Below are 27,215 nucleotides of genomic sequence, written 5' to 3' on the forward strand. Positions count from 1 at the left end.
AAAAAAAAAAAAAAACCGAAACACACCATAAAGCACTAAACATTTATTCCATTTTTTTCCCATAGAACCGAAAAAAAAAAAAAAAAAAAACTCCAAAAACATTTTTTTAGAGCGTTACCAAACGCAGCCTAAGGAAATTTTCCATGGTGTCAGCTGATTCTGACAATTGCGAGCTGATCTGAATCAGAAACGGTGGCACCAATTCTAATAATCTGGATGCATGGACTTGTTCAATGTACATTTCAAAGATCTGGAGCTAACCACACATTGTACACAGTTCCTCAAAACAAAGAGAAAGGGAGATGTTGGAGGGTAAGAATTGCAACGTTTAACTGAAAATCTTCCTTTGTATCATTCTCTATATTAGCAACAGCAGCATAGGCTTACAATTGCATTTCTCATAATTCATTCGTTTACATAAGGGGGAACTCTATTTCCTCAAGAGAAGCACAGACCTACGAAAGGAGAGGGAGGACTAGAGGGTTTCTTACAATACCAACAGAAAAATCTGACCCATCAAAAATTTTTGCCTAATTCAACTTTTCTCGCAGCTCTGATTGCATTGTGTAGTATTGAATCCAATATCCCAGCAACCTGAAACCCAGAATAACTAATCAAAAAACGTATAAATATAGAAAAAATAGAACATAGCAGAAGACACCAACCGTGAAGACTCCTCCAATAATAGCACAAACGTTTGTTATGAAGTGTGAAAATGACTTTGGGTTTTCTGTAACTAAGACCTGGTTTCACAAGAAAACAGGATTAGAAACAGGCAGGAACGTGGAAAGTACGGAAAACACCACCTGTGGACACAAACCTGCATTGGAGATAGCTCAAAATGGAATTTCGCAACAGGAATGTGTATATACTGTGCCAAACTACTGTGTGCTGTGTATTCATACTCCTCGACCAATTTATGTTCCCCCCCAGAAGGTCTTCTTGTTATTACCTCCGTCTTTACTACTTGAAGATAATGCTCGATCTGCATATGCAAGTTTGAGAACATTGTAGATATATATGACGTTCATATTATGGTTATTCCATAATTGACATGTCAAAGGAAGTAATCAACCAGTTAATAAACCACACCCACAAGTCACTCAGAATTTTATATAGCAACCTCACAGACTGGTGTGGATAATTTCTTTAGTTTCTAAATAAGCATAATTGATTAAAACACTGTAAAAAAGTTGTAAAACATTAGCATATTAAATAATGACAAATTGAGGGTAGGAACAATAGTGGCCCAATCATTCAATCAAATTAGTGACCTACAACCGCAAGCTATAAAACATAAATTACTGAAATTTTGACACGGGGAACAAAATTGAAAACAGATGCCTGAAGAAAAGCTGCTCTGCGGCCCATGTTCACCATTGTGGGCCAGTACAAGCGGGTCACTCAATAGCATGGTTCAGGAAACAGATTCGGCCAGGAATCAGTCAAATCGGCCTAAACACCCTAGAATCAGCCTGAAAACCCCGTTCAAATCAGCCGGAATCAGGACCTGTCCCGGTCAATTCGACCGATCCGCTACTGTTTCCCTGATACATGCTCAATGGGCTACAAAATGAGCTAATTGATCGACCATAGCTGAGTAGCCAGATGATGTAGCCAGATGATGGGCTTCCATTCCCATGATCTCATATCCCACAACCCAAACCCCCTTGAGAGAGAGTTCATGAATCATGTTAGCTGTCAGAGTTCCATGTATAATCCAAAAGAGTGTTCAGCAAGCTATTAGAGACTGGAAAGTAGATGTAGTTAAGGGTGTCAAATGGGATGGTTTTGAGTATCTGGGACAATTATAAGTAATCAAGATGGTTGCTAACCGGTTTTGGTCCCAAGGGTGTAATCCTAAATCTGTCGGGTATACTAAATGGTCCCAAACTGGGATCCGGTACCGTTTAATAACGGAATGGTCCGGCTCCAGTTCTAGTTCCTTAATGGTTCTAGGCACTCAGTCTCAGACACTCAAATACAAGTGTTTGTTTGTAATTACGACATGACCCGGTTCTAGTTCTATAATGGTTATGGACACTCTCAACAACAACAACAAAAAGAAGCAAAGCCTTATGGCAATTACCCCAACTTAATGGGGTCGGCTACATGGAGGTTTCGAGCAAGGATGAACGCAAAGATCCATGCAAAAAGATTGACTGGTTATGGCTGATTATAATAAAGTGCTAGTTGTCTACCTGACGCACCACTATAGATCAGCCACAGGCTTATTATGGCAGACTATAAAAAGGTACCGGCTGTCTACCTGATGCATCACTATAGATCAGCCACAAGCTTATTACAACAGACTATAATAAGGTATCGGCTGTCTATCTGACGTACCAATATAGATCATCCAAACCAAAGCGTCCTACATGCGTTAGTCTCAAAAAAAGGGTTCAAATACCTATTGAAATTGAAAAGGCTTAAGACCATACGATCTGGGACTTGGTCCTGGCCAGAATTAAATTCTGCCTGAATTGTGAAGTGTGGGACTTGGTCCAAACTTAGGTGGTTCTTATGTCACTGTGGACAGCCTTCCAGAAACTTCTTTCATTGGAGGGCTTTGCCAAGGAACTCTCTATCTCGATCTTCTTTTGGTGGCTGGCAAAGGCTTTGAATAAAATGATACCAGCTACATGAGAAGGCTAATAATCTATTTGAAGTATTTCTAGATACTAACACGAATCCTCCCATTTTCATACTCAGTTCACAACTGACACTTTGGCTCTTTGTATGCTCAGATGTTTTGAAGCTGTATCTGGCTTGAAAATAAATTCCAGTCAGTCTGCCAGTGGCTGTTGGCAAGGTTTCTATCATGAACCAGTTGGCTAGAATTTTGCAGTGCAAGTAAATGAGCTGTCATTTGGTTCCTCTGGGCACTAAATGTCAAAAGAAGTGTGAGGGAGGCATTAATCAAAAGAATGGAGAAAAGGTTAGCTGTTTGGAAAGGTATATACAACTAAGATTACTCTTATTAACTCTGACCCAGCCAGCTTTCCGATCCATCTCACTTCTTACGGTGCTGGTATCCGTGGCTAATATAGTTGCATAAATCCAAAGAAATTTTCTTTGGTATGATTGGGTTTGCAGTTTGAAATCAGAAGTTCCACTTTGTGCAGTGGAAGAATTGTGTACAGCAAAGACAAAGGAGGTCTGGGATTTGGAAGAGTTGAAACTCTCAATAGTCCTTATTATCTGAGTGGCTGTGGAAGTTCAGTAATGAACTTTGATAGTCTCTGTGGGTGTAACGAACTGGCCCCTTGATTGGCATGATACTATCTACTTTGAGGTTTTCCCTTACGGCTTTAAAACACATCATACTATGTTAAGAAAGCTTTTGGCTCACCTCACCACCTCGTTTCTTAGCCATTTTTGCCCCACTAGTTCGTTTGTTGGCTATTGGCTCACCCCCTCTACAAGACACAGCATCCCCGCTATGTTCAACCCCACCACTGGGGTCGAGGGGTTGCTCTAGTACCATTTTAATGAACCGGCCCCTTAATCGGCATGAAATTGTCTACTTTGGGGTTTCCACCTCAAGGATTTATATGCATCATGCCATGTTATGGACCTTTTATCAATAGCCCAGGATCTCCCTCTTTAGCCGATATGGGACTAAAGGTTCTTGGCTCACCTCACCACCTCGTTTCTTGGCCTTTTTTCCTCACTGGGTCATTTCTTGGCTATCTTACCCCCTCTATGGGAGTCACACAACATACCCACTGTGCTCGGCACTAGGGTCGAGGGGTCACTCTGATACCATTGAACGAATCGGCCCCTTGATTGGCATGATATTGTCCACTTTTGATTTCCCCCTCACGACTTTAAAATGCATCATGCCATGTTAAGGAAGCTATTCTTTATCAATAGCCCAGTATCTCACTCTCTAGTCGATGTGGGACTAAAGGTTCTTGGCTATTGCCTTACCCCCTCTACGGGACACCACATTCCTGTTGTGTTCGACCCACCACTAGGGTCAAGAGGCCGCTCTAATACCATTGTAACAAACTGGCCCTTAATCAGCATGATAATGTCCACTTTGGGGTTTCCCCCTCACAACTTTAAAAAGCGGCATGCCAAGGAAGCACCCTTTATCAGTAGCCCAATATCTCCCTCTCTAGCCGAAGTGGGACTAAAGGTTCTTAGCTCACCTCACTGCCTCATTTCTTGGCCTTTTTGCCTCACTGGGTCGTTTCTTGGCTATTGCCTTACCCCTTCTACAAGGCACAACGTCCCCACCATGCTCGGCCCAACCACCAGGGTCGAGTGGTCACTCTAATACCACTGTAACAGATCGGCCCCTTAATCGGCATGCTATTGTCCCCTCACGGCTTTAAAACATGTCATGCCATGTTAAGGAGGCCACCCTTTATCAATAGCTCAGTATCTCCCTCTCCAGCCGATGTGGGACTAAAGCTTCTGGCTCACCTCACCCCCTCATTTCTTGGCCTCTTGTATCTAGAAAGGAACAATAGAGCCTTCCAAAAAATAGGCTTCTATCAGCGAGAGCAGAATAACCACGGACAAGATTATGCACGACTAGATATGCAAAGGACTGGAAGTTGTATTCATCCTGGTTCCATGTCATCATGGTACTAATAACCATTACCAGAAAAATCTTCAATTAATCAATAAAAACAACAGAACATTTGGCAGAAAATATGGATCATAAGCCTTTTTGACTTAAAAACAAAAGAGCACTCAAAGAAAATCATGAAGATAAGAGTTCCAATAACAGTACGAGAGCATCTGCTAATAAACTAGTTCTGGTCATCAATGGAGCTATCTCATATCACTTTTGTATTTTCTGGTTAGGAAGATGTAATCTTCCCTTTCTATGTCATCTACATGACAGATGCAGAGATTATGAGGTAATAGACTACTTAAAAGTGGGTTGGAACCCAGGAAAAGCTATGTAAGATGCGTCAAATTCAAATGGCAGGTTCCACCCATCCTCTCCATGTATGGCAGTGATAGATGCAGATTTAATATCAATATATCAACTACAATTCAGTGTCCTATCCAGACACGGTTTGACACCTTCCTATAATTTAACAGCACATATCAATCAGTCCCCAGAAATCATGGATTAACATTTAACAGAGGCCTCACCAGTTTCATATCTTTTTATATCAAGAAAACGCATAAAACTACGAAAACCTAAACTAGAAATCCTGCAGGCATGGTAGGCCCGTTTGAGTTTGGTACATAGTATATTACTCTAGAAACTCAACATTGCAACAGTCCCTTGAGATATTGCATATCACTTTAGTGCAGTGCTCCAATGCCATTAACTGACAAGGCAGTGGCTGTAAAATAAATAATTCTAAAGTAAAAGAAACATGATACAGACACAGATTTGAGGAAGTTTTAGAACTTACAGTAACATTAGCATGTGCATCACCATGGCGACTAAAGTATGACCGGCCATTCAACCGATCAATGCTTCCACCAAGATAAGGTGTCACCCGTTTCACTTCTTTGAGCACCTTTGGGGATATCTTATTACCAAATGAAAAATGAGAGATAACATGTGACATGTTCATTTGAGAAGGATCAAAAGAGTGAGCTCCCGAACGAGCTGAGACTACAATGTTGCCTGGAACCTTCACAATACAAAGGCTGATCAATATCATATGCTTATAATTTTGTGAGATATAAATTCCACCCGTCTTAAGTATGTCTGTCTTGACTTTTAACTAGTACACCAGAAGTACTGGTAAATTGGAATTTAGAATGAATAAATCATGAATCTATCTTATAAAAATCCACCACAATGCAAAGGTACAAAGATACATAGGAAAAAGAAAGATAACAAAGAAAGTAGAAAATTATTTTCTTGAGAGGGAAAACATCTTAGGCTCTATCTGGTTGGAAGTAAAGAGAAGGGAAAAGAAATTAAAACAAAAACAAAAATGGAAATGGAAATTTTTTTTAATGATTACCAAATACCAACTGTATTACTAACTCAAAAACTTCCTACATCTACTCATTAAATTTTTTTTTTATCAAAAAAAAAAAAAAAAAAATTAATTAAATTTTGCTTCTCATTTCAATCAAATCAGTTGGAATTGAACAGGAAAATAAAGAATTCACTTGAAAGGTACCACATTTGGTAAGATTTTAAGTTAGTTACACAAACATGATTACATGAGTTTCCATCTACATTTTAAAATTAAATTCAATGCCCTTCATTTTCCTTTCCTTGCAATCAGACAGAGGTTTAGTTATGCTCCCAAAAGTTTCAAGTTAATACCCAGAAGAACATTCATTGACACTCACACCTGGTTAGTAGTTCTACCTTCTTAACACGCACAAAACCTTCAATTCTACATCCCCCCGTCAATGGTGCAGGCCTCTTTGTGTTGTCTGTTTTATTGTCAGACTTATCTTCCAATGCATGCTTATGGGACTCCAATGCTACAGGTGAAACCAATGATTCCATTGCCTGTAAGAGAGTTTGGATTAGAGACCAATCCATGAATCCAATCCTTAATAACAGACCATGATATTAAGAATATTCAGTCCTAAATTTTGATTCCGACAACAATATCAAACTTGAGACAGAGTGCTTCTAATTCAAGTGTTTTTTTATAATGAATACCGCAACAAGGCTCTCTGTATCCCGATCTCCATAATAAGATTCATGATCGTGGCGTGCATGATCTTGCCTGTGTCAGGAAAAAAAAATAGTTTTAAAGACAAAAGTACACTTAATAGCATCCTGGCATATTAATTCCATAACGGCATATTAAATGTAGAATAGTGACGCTAATACTAGATTCACCATGATGATTCTACCAGTGACAATGTGAATGCTAGGAAAAATACTACGAAATTAGAATGGAAACAAAAAATTAGATTAAAAATCAAATAAAACATCCATAAGCATATGCCAGAAATTTTTTGGCTTCATGAAACCAGCTTATAGGATTGGACAAGCACCCTTGAACATGTTGTCCCATCAAAAAATGCTCATGAGCACCCTGTTACCGTGTCTGATATCCTTAGGCGGTACCTGGTATCAGATACAAGCAAGTGCTTTTGTTTTATGAAATATGAATGCACGCTTTGTTAGACTAGAGAAAAAAAAATCCTCGTTACACCCCCCCTCCAGGGAATCTATAGATGTGAATATGTGATACATCATCATGTTCAATTTCCTTTCTCTTTTTCTCTTTTTTTTTTTTTTTTGGATGGGGGGGAAAGCTAGTAAGGAGAGAGAGAGATAGAGAGAGTTGAAAGCATAGGGACCATCAGCTGCAAAAAGAAACAAGAAAAAGTCTAAAAAAACAATAAGGAGGGTAGAGAGTGTATAAATGCATCATCATCAGGAAGCCTGTGATGGTATTGGATCTGGCCCTTCTTTAATTGGGGGTGGGGGTTGGGGAGGGTATCCACAACAAGACATTTAGTAACTTAATCAATTAGTTTTTTATATTCAAACTCTCACTGCAAGAACCATACCACAAGCAAAACCATGAATCATATTTTTTTCAGCAGGGACCTCTGTGGTGTGTGTGTGTGTATATATATATTCTCTCCCAGACCAACCTTTGGGCAATCAATTGGACATGGTTTGAGAAGCCCAACCAAAAATAAGTTCTACAATATTAAGGTTTCAATGTATATAAAGCTCTCCTACCAAAAAAAAAAAAGTATCTAAAGCTCATGATAAACAATAAATAAATAAAATGTGTGCCTCTCACCTTAAATCACTTCCCTTGCGAAAAATTCGAATAGACGGGTACCCCTGGATATGATTCCTGCACATCATCACAAAACCCATTTTAACTTCTAAAAGTGGAAATATGTTGCAGCAACCACATTTTGGAAAATTAGAACATAAATCTTTATCATGAAAGAATTCTCCATTCTAAACAACTCTACTTTCCATAAACATGCAATAATAAAGGATTTGCTTCGGTTTAGCAGATATTGCAATTTACAAAACCAAAACAAGGAAAGAAACTAAAGGAGGAAAGTCACACCTGTCTAGAAACGCCCCCCCCCCAAGTCCAAAGAAGCATCTAACAAGAGATATTGATCACAGGTTCTAACCACATAAAATATAAAAGCAATGGCAACCCACCTATCACAGAGTCACATACCAATGAAAGTGATCACCAAAAGAAGCGAGTGGTAGTGAACATTTATGATGAAAGAACACCAATGAATGTCCAAACTCACTATTTCATCTAAGACTAGGAGTTCCCCCTCCCCCTCCCTCCCCCCACTTTTTTTTTTTTTTTTTTTTTTGGGGGGGTGGGGTTGGGGGTGTGTCCGAGTCAGCATGCCACCAGTTATCCATCTATTTAGTGATTGAAACTTAATAATTGGAGCTTGAGCGCACATTTCATCTTGAGAGTAGTTTGTGTTGAGCTTTAGCTTGTTTGAGTTTATATGAAAGATTATTACTTTCTATAAACTGTTTAGGCTTTAATTCCAGCTGTTTGGCACTTTGGCTCTTGTTTTCTTATTTGGTGGTTTCTGCTCAAATCAATTTCTGATTTCTCAATTTTAGCTTGATGATTGGCTATGTCTTCAAAATTCTCCTTAAATTTCCAAATATCTGGAATTTTATCTCAAGCGATCGTTGAATCATGTTATTGTGATTGGAATCCACCAGCTTCATCACTTACTAGAGAAAATCTTGAATTGTGCTAAAGCCAAAATTGTCAGAAGCAGAGTTTTGTCCTAAAAATAGTCAACACTGCACCAGCCAGAAACTATAGCTAGACTGCTAGAGCTGTACGGAATTGATGGAAATATTAAAGGTCAATACTTTTGGCCTGTTGCATCAAACCCCAAACCTTTGCCCAAGGCAACTGTACAGTCTGGGGTTCGTGAAAATGCAGGCAGTGAGGCTGACTGCAAATTTTTGAGCGGTCCTACTCATAGCTGTCAAGGCCTAGGCGTCCGGGCGACTGTCGCCTTAGTGCATTGTTGTCTTACTACAAGGCGCAATATTTATTTATGTCAAATATCATTTAAGTAAACATTTTACTTAAGATATTATTCATAAATAAACAAATACCCACTATTTCAATCTAATAAAAATAGTTTTAAAAATCTAATTCCAAAAAGATAAAAAGTCAACTCCCCAATCCAAGAACAAAAATTGGATTTTTTGTTGTTGGGGCGATTTTCAGCTCCTAAAGGTTTTTCTTAATTCTGAAAATTTCATAAATCTTACCATGGTAAAACATTGCTAAAAACCAAAAGTGCGGTGAAATAATCTTTTGTTTTCATATCTATAATATTATTTTCATTTAGGTGATTTAACAGCATTCACGCACTATAAAATAAGTTTGACCAGAACACAACTTTGTCATTACGATTAAATTTAAGTAATGTTAGATTTGTTGGAAAACTAGTATTGTGATCTACCTAAAACAAAGTCTTATATAAAATATAAAATCATTTGACTAGTCAAACTTATTAGAGAACAAGAACATTTTTCTAAATGTTGATTTTTGATGACTTGATGCGGCTTAATATTTATTTTTTATGATACAAGTATATTTAGCACACTAAATAAGGTTAGGAAAAGAGAGAACATAAAAAATAACCCTTGGGCGCCTTGGTGCCTAGACGCCTTGGTGCTTAAGAGCTTAGGCACCCTTCCACCTTGTTTGCCTTGTTGCCTTGACAACTATGGTCCTACTAATAAACTCCACCAGTGCTTTTGTATTGCCAGACCCAAGCCAAGGTAAAGGAGGAGGGTTGTTTAGTCAGCGGTTAGTCAGGATGGTAGCCAGCATCACAAAAACCCCAATCCAAACCCTGTAGCATGAATTCTGAACACTAAATGGAAAAACGGGATTCATATAGCTGACCAATTTGTCCAAAAAGGGCAAAAAAAGACTGCCATATGAGACCTATCATATGAGAGAGTTTGTGGAAGATCCTGATCTTTCTTATTGATCCCCAAACAAACAAAAATTAAATTATACATAATTATATTTATATATTTCTGTAGAAACCCAAAAGAATCAACTTAGAGATGATTCAGTGCTAATCTGGAGAATACCTCCGACACAAGTCACTGGCTTGAGTGCAATCAACCTTTCCCATGATAATACGCCCATCCATTTCAGGATCATATCTGAAAATTGAAGTGTATGAGATTCTTGAAAATAAAACCTCCAGAATAATGAACGAATCATCTTCAGAATAAGAAGATGAAAGTGTATTCTTCAAAAAAGGGAACAAGAAGATATGTTACCACATACCTTTCTCTTATTATTGTAGCTGCCTTCTCCCAAGAAGGTTTCTGAAACAAATTACCAGAAGTGAAGCATAAGTAGAATAAAGGAAAAAAATAACTCAAAATAAATAAAAAAGCATTTACCATAATATCAATCTCTAGATGAACATCCATCAAGGCATCAAGTACTATAAAATGCATTACTAAGCATGTTAAGATTATTTTTAAAAAGGAAGAAAGAAATAGGCTAACTCAATATTTTTTAAGTGTACTTATTAAACAGACCACCTGAAAATGTGCACTTGTGTCATTTTTGTACTGAAATATAAATAATGTTGTTATCATGGTTTTAAGTATCTCCGATACCGATACGATACCCTCCGATACGTATCTTAAATTTAGCCGACCGATACGATACACATCGATACGATACATGAAATTTTTAAAATCCTTTCGTATCGATATATATTCTACAATACATACCGATATGCATCAATACACCACCAATACACATCGATACGATACGATATGCCTCGATACGACTATGAAAATTATAAAATTGAGGTAAAATATACGTTTCGGTATGTATTGGTACGTATCGGTGAGTATCGATATGTATCGATCGGTACGTATCGGTATATATTGGCACGTATCAGTGAGTATCGATATATATATATCAGTACGTATCGGTGAGTATCGATACGTATCGGTGAGTATCGATATATATCGGTACATATCGGTGAGTATTGATACGTATCGGTGAGTATCGGTCATATAATGGCCAAAATGGGTAATTTTTCAGAAAACACACGATTTTTTGAGGGGTTTTTGTTCCAAAGTTACTGTCAGCCATATTTCTCTCTAACTAAAGTGGAAATCAAGGTTGGGAACAAGGATTTTATATTTATGGGACAACTACAAACCTTGAATTCTTAGTACGATACCCTCAATTTAGTGTTTATGCATAATACATGTTATCAATAGCTTTTTTTAACAAATTCTTTATGCAAAAGTGTTTAAAAAAATGTTTCCTATCCATTTATGTGTGTATCTTTAGCGTATCTTAGTGTATCTCCGATACGATACGATACGATACTCTCCGATACGTATCTTAATTTTGGCCGACCGATACGGCGACCAATACCGATACTTTAATCCTTGGTTGTTATGCATCAATAAAGACATATATAAAAGCTAAAGGAGGAACCATGTTACATAGGTACAGTTATAGGAGGTGGACATGTAACACCCCGGCCCCATTAACCTTGTACAATATTGTCCTCTTTGGCCTATGGGCCTCAAAGCTTTAAAATGCATTATACCATGTTAAGGAGGCTAGAGGTTATTAACTAGCCTAGTAATCTCTCCCTAGGCAATGTGGGACTAAAGTTTGAACACCCTCACCGATCTTCCAAACCCCCTGGTACTTGTCATATTCTTGGTGGGGACACCTCACCGATCTCCCAAGCGGGTCTGGTACTTTTCGTATTCTTCGGTGTCACAACTTCCCCCCTTTCAGCACAGCGTCCCCGCTGTGACCACACACGTTGTCGGGGTCTACTCTGATACCATTTGTAATACCCCAACCCCATTAACCTAGCACAATATTGTCCTATTTGGCCTATGAGCCTCAAGGCTTTAAAACGCATTATGTCATGTTAAGGAAGCTATAGCTTATTAATTAGCCCAATAATATCTCCATAGGCGATGTGGGACTAAAATTTGTACACCTTCACCGATCTCCCAAACCCCGTAATACTTGTTGTATTCTTGGTGGGGACACCTCACCGCTCTCCCAAGCGGGTCCGGTACTTATCGTATTCTTGGGTGTCACAGGACATGAGGTGTCAAACTCAAGAAATCGCTAATATGAAAAAGTTTAAGCACCAAAGGGGTTATACAGTTTTTTTTCTTTAATAATTTTAAAATTATTTATATTAGTATTAAAAAAGAGATGAAATGTTTTTATTTGTGTATGTATTCGTTGTCTTGGTGGTTATAGCAAAAAACTATTTGAGCTAATCTCCCCCTCCCCTTTTCATCACATTTTTTTTTGGGGGGGGGGGGTGTGGGGGGGGTTGGGGGACGGGGGGTGGGGAACATATTATAATGGATAGGACTACAAGCATGCTAGCACAAGATGTGATGCAGTGAAGACTTTATTTTGGCCCATGGTTGGGTTCTATAGAGATGGGCTTCTTATTTTTGAGTTTATTGATGTTTTGGGCCTAATTTATAAGCTCATAAAATAGGGATAAAGTTAACACGGGATTATCAATTGAGTGTTTGAGATAGATTAGGGTACTTAATAGCTAGATAAAGTTTTATTTTGAGTTTATTTACTTTATTGAGTGTATTAGAGTGATTGGAGTCCTCTAATGAGTCAAACTAAGAATTTTAGAAGTACATCCCCCATCAATTAGAGATAATTTGAGTAAAGAATATGAATTTTTTTCTAAGAGTTTCGGTGTTGTTGAGCAATGCATAAGGGATTGGTATCATGGTTCGAGAACTCGAGCGAAACACGCAAAATTTCGCATGTTTCGCAGGTATCGCCAGGGGTCAAAACGAAACCTCAGGTGACTTTTAAAAATCACCTGTTTCGACCAGGTATCTGTTGGGCCCTCCTCACAAGTCAAGAGGACCAGCTGTCCTTAAAAAAAAAAAAATGAGAAGAAGACAAGAGAAGGAGAAGTGGGGAACAAGTAACTCTCCTTCTCTCTCTCCCTCTCTCTCGGCCTTATCTCTCACTCTCCTCTCTCGGTCTCTCGCTTGCTCTCGCTCTCTGTTTCAATCCCTCATCTTCCTTCTCTAAGAAGAAAAAGAAAACGAGATAGTAGAGGTTCAGTTTTTGCTCTCTGTTCCTTCTCCTTCATTCTAGTTTGCGAAACTAGAAGGTGAGCCTTCTGCGAGGAGATCGATAGCGGTATGGCAGTGTTCTTCGTGTCCAAGGAAGCAGGGAAGGTGACAATTCTTTCTGTATTTGCCATTACCAGTTGAGGTGAGAGTGTTTTTTGTTCATATGATTCTACCTTGTTATTTGATGAGATACTTTGTTAGCCAGGAGTAGAGTATTACTCTTGATGTTTGTTGGTAGCCTCTAGTACATCTAGAGAGAATTGTGCAACCGCATTATTTTACATAGTAGAAGTTTGCTGGACTAGGTCCCGTGGTTTTTACCTTTCTCATTGAGAGGGTTTTCCACGTTAAAAATTGGTGTCTTCTATTGTGGTGTGGCTTGATCGATTTCATCTATATTATTGGTTCTTTGCACATTGTTGTTACTTGTATCTCTATTGTTTGCACACAGGCAGTGGAAAACAGACTTGTTTTTCCCAACAGTATCGACCAGTTTCGACATGTTTCGACCTAAACCACCTGGTTCGACCCTTTGAGTGAACCAAGTCCTATTTATGTTATTTCAAACAGAAACCACCCACTGGTTTCAACAGAATTTGACACTCCCTTGTTCATTTTTTTCTCCCGAGTGTGGGAAACTTGGGGAAACAGTGGAGATTTGCAATTTTTGCCTACCAAACTTGAATCTAAGGATGATTAGTGCTTCATTTACACAAGAGGCTCATCTTGAACCAAAAAGGTAAGTCCCAACTTCCCCAAAAAGCATTTTTTATATAATAATCTAATAAATAGGGTAGGTTGGACCCGATCTACAAATTCACGGTGGCCGAATATTTTTTTGCATGTTAATGCTTTTTTTATTTTCTGTTTTTAAAAATGCATATTTACATACTTTTTTTTGAAAAAAAATGGGATAGTAGTTGATCTTTGGTGTTCAATTTAATATATGTTGAACATCATCGGCCGATCTACAAGTTTATGGTTTCAGTTTTTTTTTTTTTAATTCATTAAATATATTATGAAATTATTTAAAAATTATAAATAATTACGAAAAATTGTCTATTATCGTTAGAAAATTCAAGAAAATTATTAAATGCATTTACAATCATGATTGTAAACTAATGTGATGTTTCTTAATTACTTATTATTTATTAATTAAAGAATTATTTTTAAAATAACTTTTAAGAATATTTTTAAATAGGGAAAAAATATAATGCTTAGTTGGGAATTTGCAATTATCATTAATTGTTTTTATGAGTCATTATGGATGCATATATGTTTATAATTGGTCTCTTTTTTGTTGGAACAATGTTTGTAGGAAGATTTTAAGTGTTGCATAATGACTGATAGAGGTGGGGACATTGCATGGCTGCATGGGAGACCTCTATCAGCTGATAAGAGGAAGTCACAATGTAATTATTGCCAGAAAAAAATCATGTCTGGTGGGGCCACAAGATTAAAGTGGCATCTTGCTGGTGGGAATAGGAATGTGTTGGGCTGCCCTAATGTATCCAATGAGATCAAGAGAAGCATGTTGGAGCGTTTAAAAGGAGGGTTGCAGAAGAGGAAGGAGAAGAGGGCAGTTAGGGATGAATACCATGATGTTTGTCTTGAGTCATTGCCAGAGTTGTGGGAACAAGATTATGACAGTGAAGAACCTGACTTGGATGATGTACAAATGGCACAAGAGGCTGAAAAATTGAGGACTTTTGTAGGGAGCAGAGCCCAGCTTGATATTGGTAAGGAAAGATGGGTACAGAGGGCTCGGGGAGATGGCTCATCTTGAGCAGTTGAAGAAGACACTGATTCAAAGAGGAGGAGGAGGTTGAGACATAGAGAGCTAGATGTTCCATTGAGGAGGTCCCAAAGTGTGAGGTACCAAGGCCCACCCCCACCACCACCTCGTAACCATAATGTTGAGGTCCTTCAATTTGATCCTGCACTGTAACGAAGGCAGGACTCGAGGCAGTTAAAATTGAAACAAGTGTGGACCAACGTTATGGAGGCGTGGGAATGGCTTTCTCCAAGTGGGCTTTCTATTATAACATTCCAGCCAATGTGACCACAGGGTCACATTACCAAAACATGCTAGATGAGATTAGTAGCGTTGGGCCAGGTGTGAAGGGGCCAACAGCTTATGAGATGTACAATGTATATTTGCCAAAGCAGAAGAAAGAGTTGGTAGATTACATTGAGGATTTGAAGCCAATGTGAGAAAATTATGGTGTGATCGTGATGTGTGATGGATGGACTGGACCCACTAGATGATCCATCATCAATTTCATGGTGAATTGTGATGGAAGGACAATCTTCCTAAAGTCAGTTGATGCATCCAGTGAGAAGAAATATGCAACATACATCTACAACCTCTTGAAATAGGTGGTAAAAGATGTTGGGGTCAAGAATGTGATACGGATTATCACTGATAATGGGAGCAACTTCAAGAAAGCTAGGGAAAAGCTAATGAACAATCGGCGGTACCCTCTATTTTGGACTCCCTGTGCAGTCCATTGTATAGATCTCATGTTAAAAGACGAGGGAAGTTTGAAAATTTCAAAAAGTGTGGTAGAAAAAGTGAGGCAGATGACCACATAATGTGTACAACCATGGGTTTGCTCTGAACTTGTGATGTAGCAACGCTACGATGGGTCAACCCAAACCCGCTCCAGAACCCAGACCAAGGACCAGATCCAATTTGGGATCAAAGTTACTGATTTGGGTCCAAGGATATTATAATATTCTAGGATCTTAATTTATTTGCCATCTTTTATTTTAGGTAGTTTCCAGAAAAGTAGTTTCCAATTTGAGTCCTTATTCTGTGAGTCTAGATTTTAGGAGATTTGAATTTTATTTTAATCTTTCACTTTAATTAGGAAGTTTTAATTTTAGTTTATTATAAGTTAGGCATGTAACCCAAGTCATGGGAGAATTATTGAAGAATGAATTGAGTTGGATTTGAGCCTGCGTGCTATCTTCCCCCCCCCCCTTCCTTCTTTGTGAGATATTTTCCCTTCCCCCTTCTCTCCCTTCTCTCTCTTATTCCCTCCTTGTCCAGCGAGACAAACCCCCCCCCCTTTCTTCTTCTTCCCTACGACTCTCTCTTTCTTTCTCTTTACTTCTTCTTCTCCTCCTTGTGTTAATTTCTGCCATTACCAAACCAGCAGATCTGAGAGAGATTTGTCCAATCTCCCTCAGTCTCAACCCTCTTTGTCTGAGACCTTGGGCAGGACACTCCTACATGGCAAGGTAAACTCTCGAACCCCAGTCCAAAAGCCTTCCTGTGATGTGGAATAACACCTGCAATAGAACTGAACCTGCAACTACCGCTGCCCCTAAAGTCCAGACTTGTAATCCTAATCTTGCCTGATTCCTTTGAGCTATGCTAGTAGGGTCAACCCAGGAGGCCTAGGCTACCACAAATCTGGAGATTACGACTCTTTTGAGGCAGATTCCAAGTGCTGCTGTTCAAGTTCTTCTTGGTGTTCAAAACGTGACTTTCCATGGCTGTCGTGAGCTTGAAGACAACCTAATGTGCGGGGGTCTTTAGATACTCTTAATTGTGTATTCCCAAAAATACCCCTCCTTTAGGTTAATTCAACTTTATCCTTATTTTGTTTTCAGTACCAAGTTTATCCCTCCTACCTTATACATAACCTTCCCATTGTGTTCCCTTCTCTCATGGTTTTAACTTTCAATCTATTTACAGATTGCCACTCGATTCTAAACACCAATATATTTACTGTTTTTCCACCTGATCTTAGTCCCAAGTGTTTAAGTTCCTAAGTGGGCCCACATCCATCCTAGTTTGGAACTTTCGGGGCCCACCAGCCCCCCATTAACTTGTTAAGGACAAAATCTGGTGGGGACTTGGTGAGGCTAGGGTTGATAAGGTTCGCGACGAACCACATCGCCTTGAAGAGCTTTGAGACGAAGAAGTCCGGATTGAGATCCATGTTTGCTTCTGAGGAGTGGTTTAATTGAGATGGATCTAACTCTCAGGGAGGAAAAGCAGCCCAGGCAACTATTGAAAATTCTGGTGAAAAATTCTAGAATGATCTCAAGAAAGTGGTGAAGATATTAGATCCGATTGTGAGCATCTTGAAGTTAGTTGACTCACAGAAGAAACTCACCTTACCAATCATATGGGCAGCCATTGCAATGATGAAGATGGAGGTGGAAGCGGTGTACCAAAAGGGTAACAAGAAGGTCCTTGCCATAATCAAGGACCGCTGGGAGAGGCAGCTCACGCATCCTCTACATAAGGCTGGTTAGTTTCACTTTATTCACCATATTTGAAATTGTTAATATTGACATATACTTTTGCTTACCCAATATTCACCTTATATATTTTCAGCTTATTACCTAAACCCCAAGTATCAATACAAGCATAGGCTTGGCTTGAGAACTGATCTCACAGATGCAATTCAAACCATGGTGGAGAAGATTGAGTCAAACCCAATCGCACAAAATATCATCAACACGGAGGTGAGTGTTGAAGTTATTAATTGATGCAATTATTAACCTAGGATGTGAACATTAAGTTGCTAACATTAGTACAGACGTATAGATGGAAAGCCTTTAGGGATGGAACTAGGAGTTTTGGCCGCGCAACGGCTATTGTAGGTCGAGATAGCACTGCTGCTGGTTGGTCCAATGACTTTATTCTTTTCTTTCATATTCAGCTACACACCATTATAGAAACCCACCTAATAGTTTCTCAGTGTTTTATGCAGCTGAATGGTGGGTGCAATATGGAAGAGACTCACCCAACTTGTCCAAAGTAGCAATTAAAGTTTTATCTCAGATATGTTCCGCCACTGGGTGTGAGCACAATTGGAGTACTTTCAACCTCATACACTCCAAGAGACGGAACAGATTGGGTGTTGCACGATTGTCAGACTTGGTCTATGTGCACTATAATATGAGATTAAAAGAAGAGCACATACGCCTTAGCATAGAGAATGATACTACCCCAATCGAGCTTGCCGATATCTTCCAAATGGATGACGATGATAAAGATCCCCTTTATGAGTGGGCTAGAGATCAAGGTGAGCCACTTTTAGATGAGCCTGGTGGTCTGCCTAGCAGTCAAATTGCTTCAGGAATGGGTGTTGATGTGGAAGAATATATGTCAGAAGATGGGAGAATTCACGCAAAGTCACCACTTCCATTTGAGTCCCACCCTGGTGCTGGAATTAAAGAAGAGTATCAATCCCCTTCATCGGATTCCACAGAGTCCCCTGACCAGACAAAAGGTGGTGATGACGACGACGATGGTGATGGGGATGGTGGGTATGATGACGGTGATAGATCAGATGTCATGCGAGATGAAGATGATATGATGCAAAGTGACACGGTTCTACAGCCATCGCCAATCAGATTCACAGGGGAGACTGAGTTCACACATGCCATGCAGGATGAACATCATGGTTCCCGACAACAGAGAGGCTATAGTAGAGGACCACGCAAAAGGTTCGGGCCTCAAGATGAGGCAGATGGGATGGGCCAAAGCATGGATATATCTAGCTTGTTTGCAACAATGGAATCCATGAGTTTGGGACAGGGTAGAGGATCTAGGCATTGGCATGCACTAGAATTCATTGACTCAAGCCCTAGTCCAGTACACCATGGCGATAGTGGCTTTGAGAGCGCCGAATCAGCTGCATCGCATTATGGGTATCCGAGATATGATTTATATGCCAGTGGACCATCCTTCGAGAGCATCGGTTCATTTGGATGTGGTAGTGATTATGGACACTATGGTGAATCTTCTTCCTCATTCGAACAGGAGGGATCTACAGGTGGTGGGTCATCTTTTGTTGACAGTATATTTGGGTATCCATCCCAACCTTCTGTGCCATACCCACAACCTATGACTGTGACTAACCCATTCCCTAGGTTGGGATACCTAGCTGATGTTGAAGATGAATCTTATAGAGGGGCAATGAGAGACTACCAAGACAATTGGGTCCAAAACATGTCATGGGATGCATATGTGATGCATTCAGAGGAGCGGCTACGACATCTGCAATGGTATGCAGCTCGTGGGATGGAACCGCCTAAACACTCTACTTGGAATTGAGTCACTACTGTTGAGTGTTGATAGATAACTGTTGATGATGTAATATTTTTATTTATTTTGGATCATTTGGATTATGTCTCATATTTTGATGTAGATTGTAGACTATATATAGTGTAGACTATGTCATTAAGTAGTATAGTTTCCGAATTCAAGTGAACAAGTCAGCGTAATGATTATTGAACCTTTGGTTCACCACACAACTAAGACTTTTTTTTTTTTATGAAACTAATGATGTGAATGTGTTAGAAATGTTTAAAATATGGTGTACACAAAAAATCAGGCAAAAAAAACACTGTTTGAGGGTCAAAACCTAAGTTTCCACCCTACTGGGAAAAATTCCCCAGTATCCTCGAAATTTCCCAGGTTTCAACAGAAATTTCGGTCTCCCCAGGGGTCGAAACCCGATACCGTGAACTTTGATTGGTATCCCAAATCTGATTCCTTCTTTTCTCCTCTTCTGATCTCTTCTTCTTTATTCTTCCTCCCAAGAATTTCGATCTCATCACTCTTCCCTCTCCTTCCATCAATCTGATTTCTTCCATTAACAACACAGTTACTTCCTTTCATCTCAGATCTAATCACACAATTGATGATTGGGCGCATCTGAGATCCAAGTCTGGATTTTCAGATTGCGTTAGGATGGTTTTGATATAATGACATTATTGTCCTGCTATATTCTCCAAATAATGGCCCAGCCCCTAGAGGTACTAGTATCCAGAGTTTCTTGCCCCTGTTCTGCAGCACCTGAGCACCCAAAAATCTGAAAAGGAAGAATATCATCTGCTGGAACCTGGCAAATGCCAGCAGCTCTCAGAATATCCCTCCAAATAGCCTAAGCAAAGGGGTAATAAAATAGATGATAACTACCTTCAGCATTTCTGAGGAAAAACTGACAAACAGTAGGCAAAAAATTGCTTCCAGAAATAGGGGAGACAAATGTTAGCATGTTACAATTCCGCACAGACCTCCATTGGAATGAGAAGTTCAATGCGGAGCAAAAAGAAAAGAAAAAGATAACCAATGGCAGAATGCTAAAGGCCTTTACTATCCATTCTCATTCAACCAATAACATATTAGAAGTCCTCACTAAAAGATAAAAAATAACACTATTAGAATGTGCAAATCCCAGTTCATGAAAAAGAGAAACTAGTTGCTAATCAGCCTAAGCTCTAAAGATTAAAGCAAACACATGTACTGAGTCTACTGACTTTCCTCAATATGGAATGCAAGTAGAATCAGAAGGGGGTGAAGAAGAGGAAGAATGAGATGGAAATGATACCAGCCGGTTACTCCAGTAGCACCAAGGAGCATAAAAATTAACAACCATAATTGGGAACCTGCAAAAGACAAGTGCATGGCAACTCAAATTCCCAGCAATATAAAAAAATGGATAATACAAAAAAATTCAGTTCGGAAAATAGAAGGCATTGAACCACTGTGATAAGAGATAAAAAATTCAGAGTTGACCCTCTTACTGGTGTGCATATCGGTCAAAGTTATCAGAAGAGAGTGAAAAAGAGCCTTCAACATTTCCGTCATCAATTTCATCTCCATGCTTAATGACTGGAAGTGGTCCTGGGTGAAACTCGGAGCCAGTTGGATTTAAAAAAGCATCTATTGAAAATTTACGGATAGTTTTTGTTATATTTAACCTGTTCTGCAAATGAGAGCACTTAGATTCAGTTACTAATCAGAAAGTATTACATAATTACTTTAAATTTTTATTTTCTATTCTTGGAATGATTGAGATATTAAAAACAATAAAATGAACAAGAGTACGTAACTCTAAAAGCAAAAGGAAATAAAGGGATAAAAATGTTTGTGTCACAAAAGGGATATAACAAGATTTGACTTTAATCACAGATTCACAATAGGTGGTATTACCACAAAAATTTAGCAATGACGGCTCTCTTTGGTATCATTTATGGACAGTATTTCTATTTAAAATAAATTAGAATAATACAAAAACCATAATAGGATCAAGACTCATTTATCTATAATGGCCAAAAATCTTTTTTGGTCATTTATGCGAACACTTTAATGAGCATGTGCTCATAAGTCCCAAAATTGAGAGGTAAAATAGTCATTTTCTGTTGTTATTAGATAGGCAACACCCCCCCCCCAACCCGGGTCCTTGCAACCCCATTTCAACATATCCACTCCTTTCCCTCCACCCCCATCATGTCCCATAGCCCCTAACCCACCTACCTGCCACCACCATCCCTGCAATGCCCTGTCCACCAGCTGCCCCTGCTGGAACCCATTCATTGCACCAGCACCCTGCCCCTGCCCCTGCCCCTGCCCCTGCCCCTGCCCCTGCCTTATCTACGACATCCAGATGGGGAAAACTATTTACATCCAGCTGCTTTTGGTGTGGTAGATGGTGTTACGGTCTATGCCTTATTTCCAATGGTTGCAACATTGAATTTTGCACAGTTTCATGTCAAGCTCTAATGATGCAGCGAAAACATTAGGTCTTTGCTGATGAATCACTCACAGGATTTCGGTTTGAAGTATAGGGGATTGAGTGCAATTGAGAAAATTGGGGAGAGGCAATTTGTCAGGACTCAGGAGGGACTCGAGGTTTCAGATACAGAGGCAGGTCTATGTAGTAGTTCATCTACTCCGTCCTCTTCAGTTTTGGGTTGCAGAAGCTCGAGTTGAAGCCCCATTGAAGTGAGTTGGAAGACACAGGTGCTGACTCTTCCAGTGACCAAGAGTGCAGCGTCAAAGAAGCTGAAGTTACCAAACCTTGGTCCAGCAACAACCACTGCAATTCTGGCAGAATTTCTTCCATTTCTCCTATCCTTATAAAAACTATTTACGCCTAGGTAGTTACCAAATGATTTCTCATTCTATAGGCTATTATATCTAATGGTTACCAAACAGTTTTCATTTTTGATAAAAAATGTTTTCATTATAATATTTTTTTTTTTCTTTTTTTAGATATGCCATAAACAAAAACATAAATGATACAAAGAGAGCCAAAGTCATTACCAAAAAAAAGAAAGCCAAAGCGATCTTTGGTGGAAAAATAAAATTATTATTATTCTGAAGTGCTTTGCAGGACACATTTGGTTGCAGAGTAGAGGAAGGATATAGTTTTTCCCTTTGTGTGCCATCGGCATGGTTACTCTTTTCATTTTTGTGTTAACGTCGTAAGGCTACCCAGATAGATTTGGCATGACTGAGGATCAGGAAGGGTGGGGTTTGCATAAATTCATAGCGCCAGATCATTAAACCCTCAATGCCTAAAAGAAAATCAAACAAATAAATTTTAGACAGTTTGGGTTTCTTAATAATGCAAATTGAACAAACTGTTTGTTCAAAATAAAACAAATACCCCTTGGAGGATGAGATAATAACTCCCAGAAGCAAAATGAATGCACTGACCAAACTGGAACTATGTCAACTGACTAGACTTACAGTTCCCAACACGTCACTCACGTCAACCGAAGCAAATTCGCATGAGAGAGCTGGAAAACTATAGAAAGAAAAAGAATTTTGAGAAAAGGTAAGACTACAGAAAAAGACAATAATTAAATTTAAAAATTAACTGGTGATACTAGTTCATCATAAATAAACTAAATCTTTCAACTTGATGGCTCAAGTAAAGGTGAGAGAAAGTCAGGCACATGATTACACTACAAGAAACATTCTAGAAAGTCCAATTCTCTAACCAATAAAAAGTTCAAGAAGCTTCAACAAATCTTGCAGGAAATTAAAATTTACCAAAATTTGAGGGGGTTTTGGAGAGAACAGCCATTCTACCATTCACATTACAATAATGACAAGAAGTAGGTTCCATAGCATAAGTTCACTATTCAAACAATAGAGATACCCCAACAACTATGTTCCTCATATTTATTATGTGTCACGTCCAATATTCTATTTTCCAAGTGGATTATGGGTGTAAAACTACTGGATTTATAAATCCTTCTGCCTCCGAGGGAAAATTGATTCAACATGAATTACCGATTTCTGGATATGGGTGGACTGAGTGAGAGTCAGAATAGGAAATATTTACAGTTAATTAATGTTGAAATATGTTTTGATCATGGCTTAGATGCATTATTTACTTGTTTTACTATCATACTATAACTTGTTCTAGTAATATTTCATAAAATCTCCAGAACAGTTCGACAGTTGCTGCTAAACAAGGGTGCGACTCTAAAACATTGTCATGTGCTAATATTTTCGCAAATTTAAGTTTTAAGCATATTTATTAACCTTAAAACAAGCTCCCCACAAAGTTTCAGATCATAATATGGCTATTTGAACACCGAAACAGGCAACCGAGTCAAAAAAATAAATAAATAAAACACCCACCTCGCCAAGATCTCGCCAAATTTTTGGTATTTCGATGGTTCTGAAACCACTGAAATGAACCTTGTGCTGAACCACATTAAATCTTCTATAGTGGATGCTTGTTGTGTATTGCATATTGTATTTGGACTTTTGGAGTGTATCGTCTACAAGATGGGTGTGCACACTGGCTAGACCTTGCCACAGAATTGTATGCATGTCTGTGGTTGAGAGGCTAGGAGTGACACACGATTGTGTATATGTGTGATTAACTGAGGACAGCTGGACAGTATTTGTGTGCGTGGCCTTGGTTGAGGGATTGCTAGCAATGTGTCACTGAACATCAGTGGGGACTGAATTTGTGATTGTGAGGACTGAGTGTCCGTGACATCAACAAGTGAGTTGGGAAGCAAACGAGTTGAGTCCGACTTTTGGGCTCACTGACTCACCCCCCTCTCAGTGACCATCTTAGTCCAACATTAAATTGTTGAAACCACCAGAAAAGGAACAGACCCTCCATTGCTAATTGATCCACCTACTGACTCAAAGATTCTACTAAAATATACAAATTTTTACTGAAATAGCACAGTTAAATCATTGATTTGGTAAACTTGCCTAGTCTGTTTACAGAAAGCCAGTTCATGATTAGAAAGAACACAAGAGAGGAGTTTTTTTCAACCCAAACCCCATAAATCCTTCTCATCTATAATGCCAGTTCTCTTATACAAATTTCTTTACAACTTAATCCATCATATCCCTCTTTCTCAACTGATCAGTACCTTAAATCCCTAAATTCCATTAATCTGTTAGAATTTTAGCCATCCAAACACTGCTTAGTGAATGCCCTACCCTGTTCCATTTAAATCCAAAGTTTTTGCCATCCTATAACTATTTCTTTCATAGTTGTCAAGGCAGCACCAAGGCAATGTCTTGCCGTCCAGGTGTCTTGGTCCTTTTGGTCGCCTTGTTCGTGTCACCTTGCGTCCAGGCCCTCACAAATTCCTTGGATCGCCTAGACACCATGACAACTCTGATTTCTTTCTAGGTTCAATACCAACATCGTTATTTCACAAAGAAGAAACTTGACTAGCTAACCCATACAGAAACTTTTCAATCACACCATTTTTTAAATACAGGGAAACAATCACATCATTTTTTAGGTAAAGGGAACCAAGCTTATCATGTTTCAACAGCATCCATGTCAGAAATCTAGTTCGGCAAGTCTAAGCATCTGTGTCAAGGGTACAGGAAACAATAAATAGGGAGGTGCTGAAATGAGACACTTTTATCAATGAAAAATGAATTTAAACACTTTTACTTGGTAGGAAATCAAATTTTACTAAGATTTACACCAAAACAACAAAAGGGTAAAACTTATCCCAAAAAAGAATGTAGGATAAAGTTAATTGAATGATTGACTGAGTTAACCACCCAACCCCCCCAGTCAAAAGCCTGGTGGGTTGCATGATAACTATAAACAGCAATAATAGAGGTACATATGTTGAATAGAAAGCAATAAAATGTAAAAATAAAACTTGCAAGACACATCAAAGACGCATAATAACAAAGCAATTACTTATCAATAAAGACACCTCAAAGTTGAATGCTGGGAAAGTACCGAATTAGTACAAATGATATCCAGAATCTATATTTAAATTTTTATAAAAGACAGATATACCTGAGATTGAATTCAATGCGTAAGAATTCCCCATCTGAACTCTTATCAACAACAATAGATGTAGATGTGCTCACCTTCAAATAATCATTCAGTTCCTGAAATATTAAAACAGAAAAATGATCATTCTTGACACCTAAAATTACTCGATGAATTGAGAAGAGAAATAACAACAGTTGAATGACCATAGATGACATAGTGTAACAAGTGGAAGGTGATGATGAAATGCAATGACAAATAAACATAGGAAACGATGAAGAGATAAAGAGAGAAAAATGCTAACCAAAAGAATGATAATTTCCAACACAAACAACATAATAATCAACATATAATGTGATTAAATACGAAAGCAGAAGAATCATAATTATAATAAATTATGATCAACCTCTGAAGCTTCAAAAAAGGTACTAGTGAACCCACCATTCCAAACAAAAACATCATCACCAACGCTGCTATTATGGATAATCCTGCACCTGATAGTGATGCCTCAGTCAAATCTCTGGGAATTTTCCTGTACAGGGAAGTTGGTAAGTACCAAACAGGACCTTTGTGATCATACAAGAGCTTGCCTAACCAACAATCAAACTCAAATGACATTTAGGTAAACTCTTGATAGCACATCCAATCAAACAGTTGATTGATAGAGAACACAGACCAGTGGCATTGGCTTTTAAGAAATAAACCAGTACAACTAATCCACTAGGAGACCGTAAATGGAATTATTGGGACTCCAGAAAACAAGAACCAACGGTTTATCCACAGGGATAAGGATATGCAAATTCTTGCATAGCTCATTTGTATGTTCTGATATACATGATCAACCCCAAGTCTCAAAAGGCACCTCCTCCTACTACAAAGTATGGGCAGAGAGAGGCATAAAATCTTGAGGTGTTCAATATGGTTCCCCAGCTGACTTGGCATCCCAGTCAGAATAACCGATTAGCTGGAACCTAAAGTACAACTTGAATGCTTTCAGCCACCATTCCATGAGAACAGTCACCATAAGGAGCACACAATAAGAAGCGTGAACACGAGACTGATACAACCATTACGTCTTTTATAAAAAGAATTGTACCCTTCTTAGAGTGTGCAAGCATCACATTCTCCATAACTAATTTCCCATCAAAGTTTTAAACATGAGTTGTGAGGTGCAAGACCAAGTAAACTGCGAAAATCCAAAACATATACAACAATAGCTCATGTAACTATAGAAATACAAAAATGTGGCGTTCCCTTGTTAAGGATGGCTAGCCATTCCCGCAGATTGAACTATTTTGGAATGAATGTTTTTTAAATAGATGACCATGTGAAGGATTACGCGTATTGAAGCTCAGAAACTACAGTAAAACATTTTAATTAATTTCTTAAATGAATAAAACATCAACAACTCAAAAAGCCAAAACTCAAACGCTCCTCCAAATGTAACGGAAATTCCATCCTCGCAGAAGTCCAGAAATAACAGACATTTCAACGTAATTGAAAACATAAAATAACAAGTAAATCTCACGAATCTAAACCAGTTCAGATTTCGTTTCTTTAATTTTAACAGATCTAAGAACAAACTACTAGAAACATAGTCATTCTCAACGATAAGCATCGAAATTTTATCAGACAAGAAATGAGAACTGAGGACTAAACCTGAATCTTCACATCACAGGAAATGAAAACAAAATAAGATCAATCTAACCTGTAAAAATCGACAGATTTGATCTTATTAGTAGAAAACATGGTTGCAGACACAGAAGATGCAGCAACGGAGATCAAATCCTTCAAAAACTGAACACTGAGGGCGAAATCTTCACTCTTCAAGGTGGAAGAAAGCAAAAAATGGCGATTCTCCGTTATAGTTTCGCCTCATCAATAGTACCAAAAAAAGCAATATCAGATGCGCTCCTCATATCACGATTCTCGAAATCACGAATCGGTTTTCCTTTTATTTGGATTTTGAAAGTCCGCGTCTGAAGCAACTTGCATTAATGTGTGAGGATTGTCTGAGATCTTCCGTTCCGGACCGTTTTCCATGTGGAGAGCTCCAATCACAATGCTTAGAAGAGCACTTCCAGCTTTCAGGGGTATTA

General features: G+C 38.6%; 1 protein-coding gene across 1 annotated transcript; it reads right to left on the reverse strand.

Annotated features, from left to right (window-relative positions):
* Nucleotides 1-327: 327 nt before the first annotated feature.
* On the reverse strand, nt 328-27,142 carry LOC122081263 (protein disulfide isomerase-like 5-4). Its single transcript, XM_042648300.1, has 15 exons — nt 26,825-27,142; nt 25,558-25,648; nt 25,141-25,235; nt 22,584-22,641; nt 20,633-20,814; nt 20,437-20,494; nt 10,242-10,282; nt 10,040-10,114; nt 7,716-7,772; nt 6,611-6,677; nt 6,308-6,454; nt 5,388-5,612; nt 821-985; nt 666-743; nt 328-594 (listed from the first exon to the last, which is right to left on the reverse strand). Exons 1-15 carry the CDS (start codon nt 26,863-26,865, stop codon nt 517-519), a joined length of 1,458 nt encoding a protein of 485 aa, XP_042504234.1. The 5' UTR covers nt 26,866-27,142; the 3' UTR covers nt 328-516.
* Between the last annotated feature and the right edge of the window lie 73 nt (nt 27,143-27,215).

This window comes from Macadamia integrifolia, chromosome 1 (genome assembly GCF_013358625.1).
Source record: "Macadamia integrifolia cultivar HAES 741 chromosome 1, SCU_Mint_v3, whole genome shotgun sequence".
NCBI classification, from domain to species: domain Eukaryota; kingdom Viridiplantae; phylum Streptophyta; class Magnoliopsida; order Proteales; family Proteaceae; genus Macadamia; species Macadamia integrifolia.

Excerpts from the sequence above, each read along its gene's own strand:
- LOC122081263 (XM_042648300.1), bottom strand. The coding sequence starts at position 26,865 with ATGTTTTCTACTAATAAGATCAAATCTGTCGATTTTTACAG. Across the intron at positions 25,649-26,824 it reads AAATCTGTCGATTTTTACAG|GAAAATTCCCAGAGATTTGA; the intron begins GTTAGATTGATC and ends TTCCCTGTACAG. Across the intron at positions 7,773-10,039 it reads GCCAGTGACTTGTGTCGGAG|GAATCATATCCAGGGGTACC; the intron begins GTATTCTCCAGA and ends GATGATGTGCAG.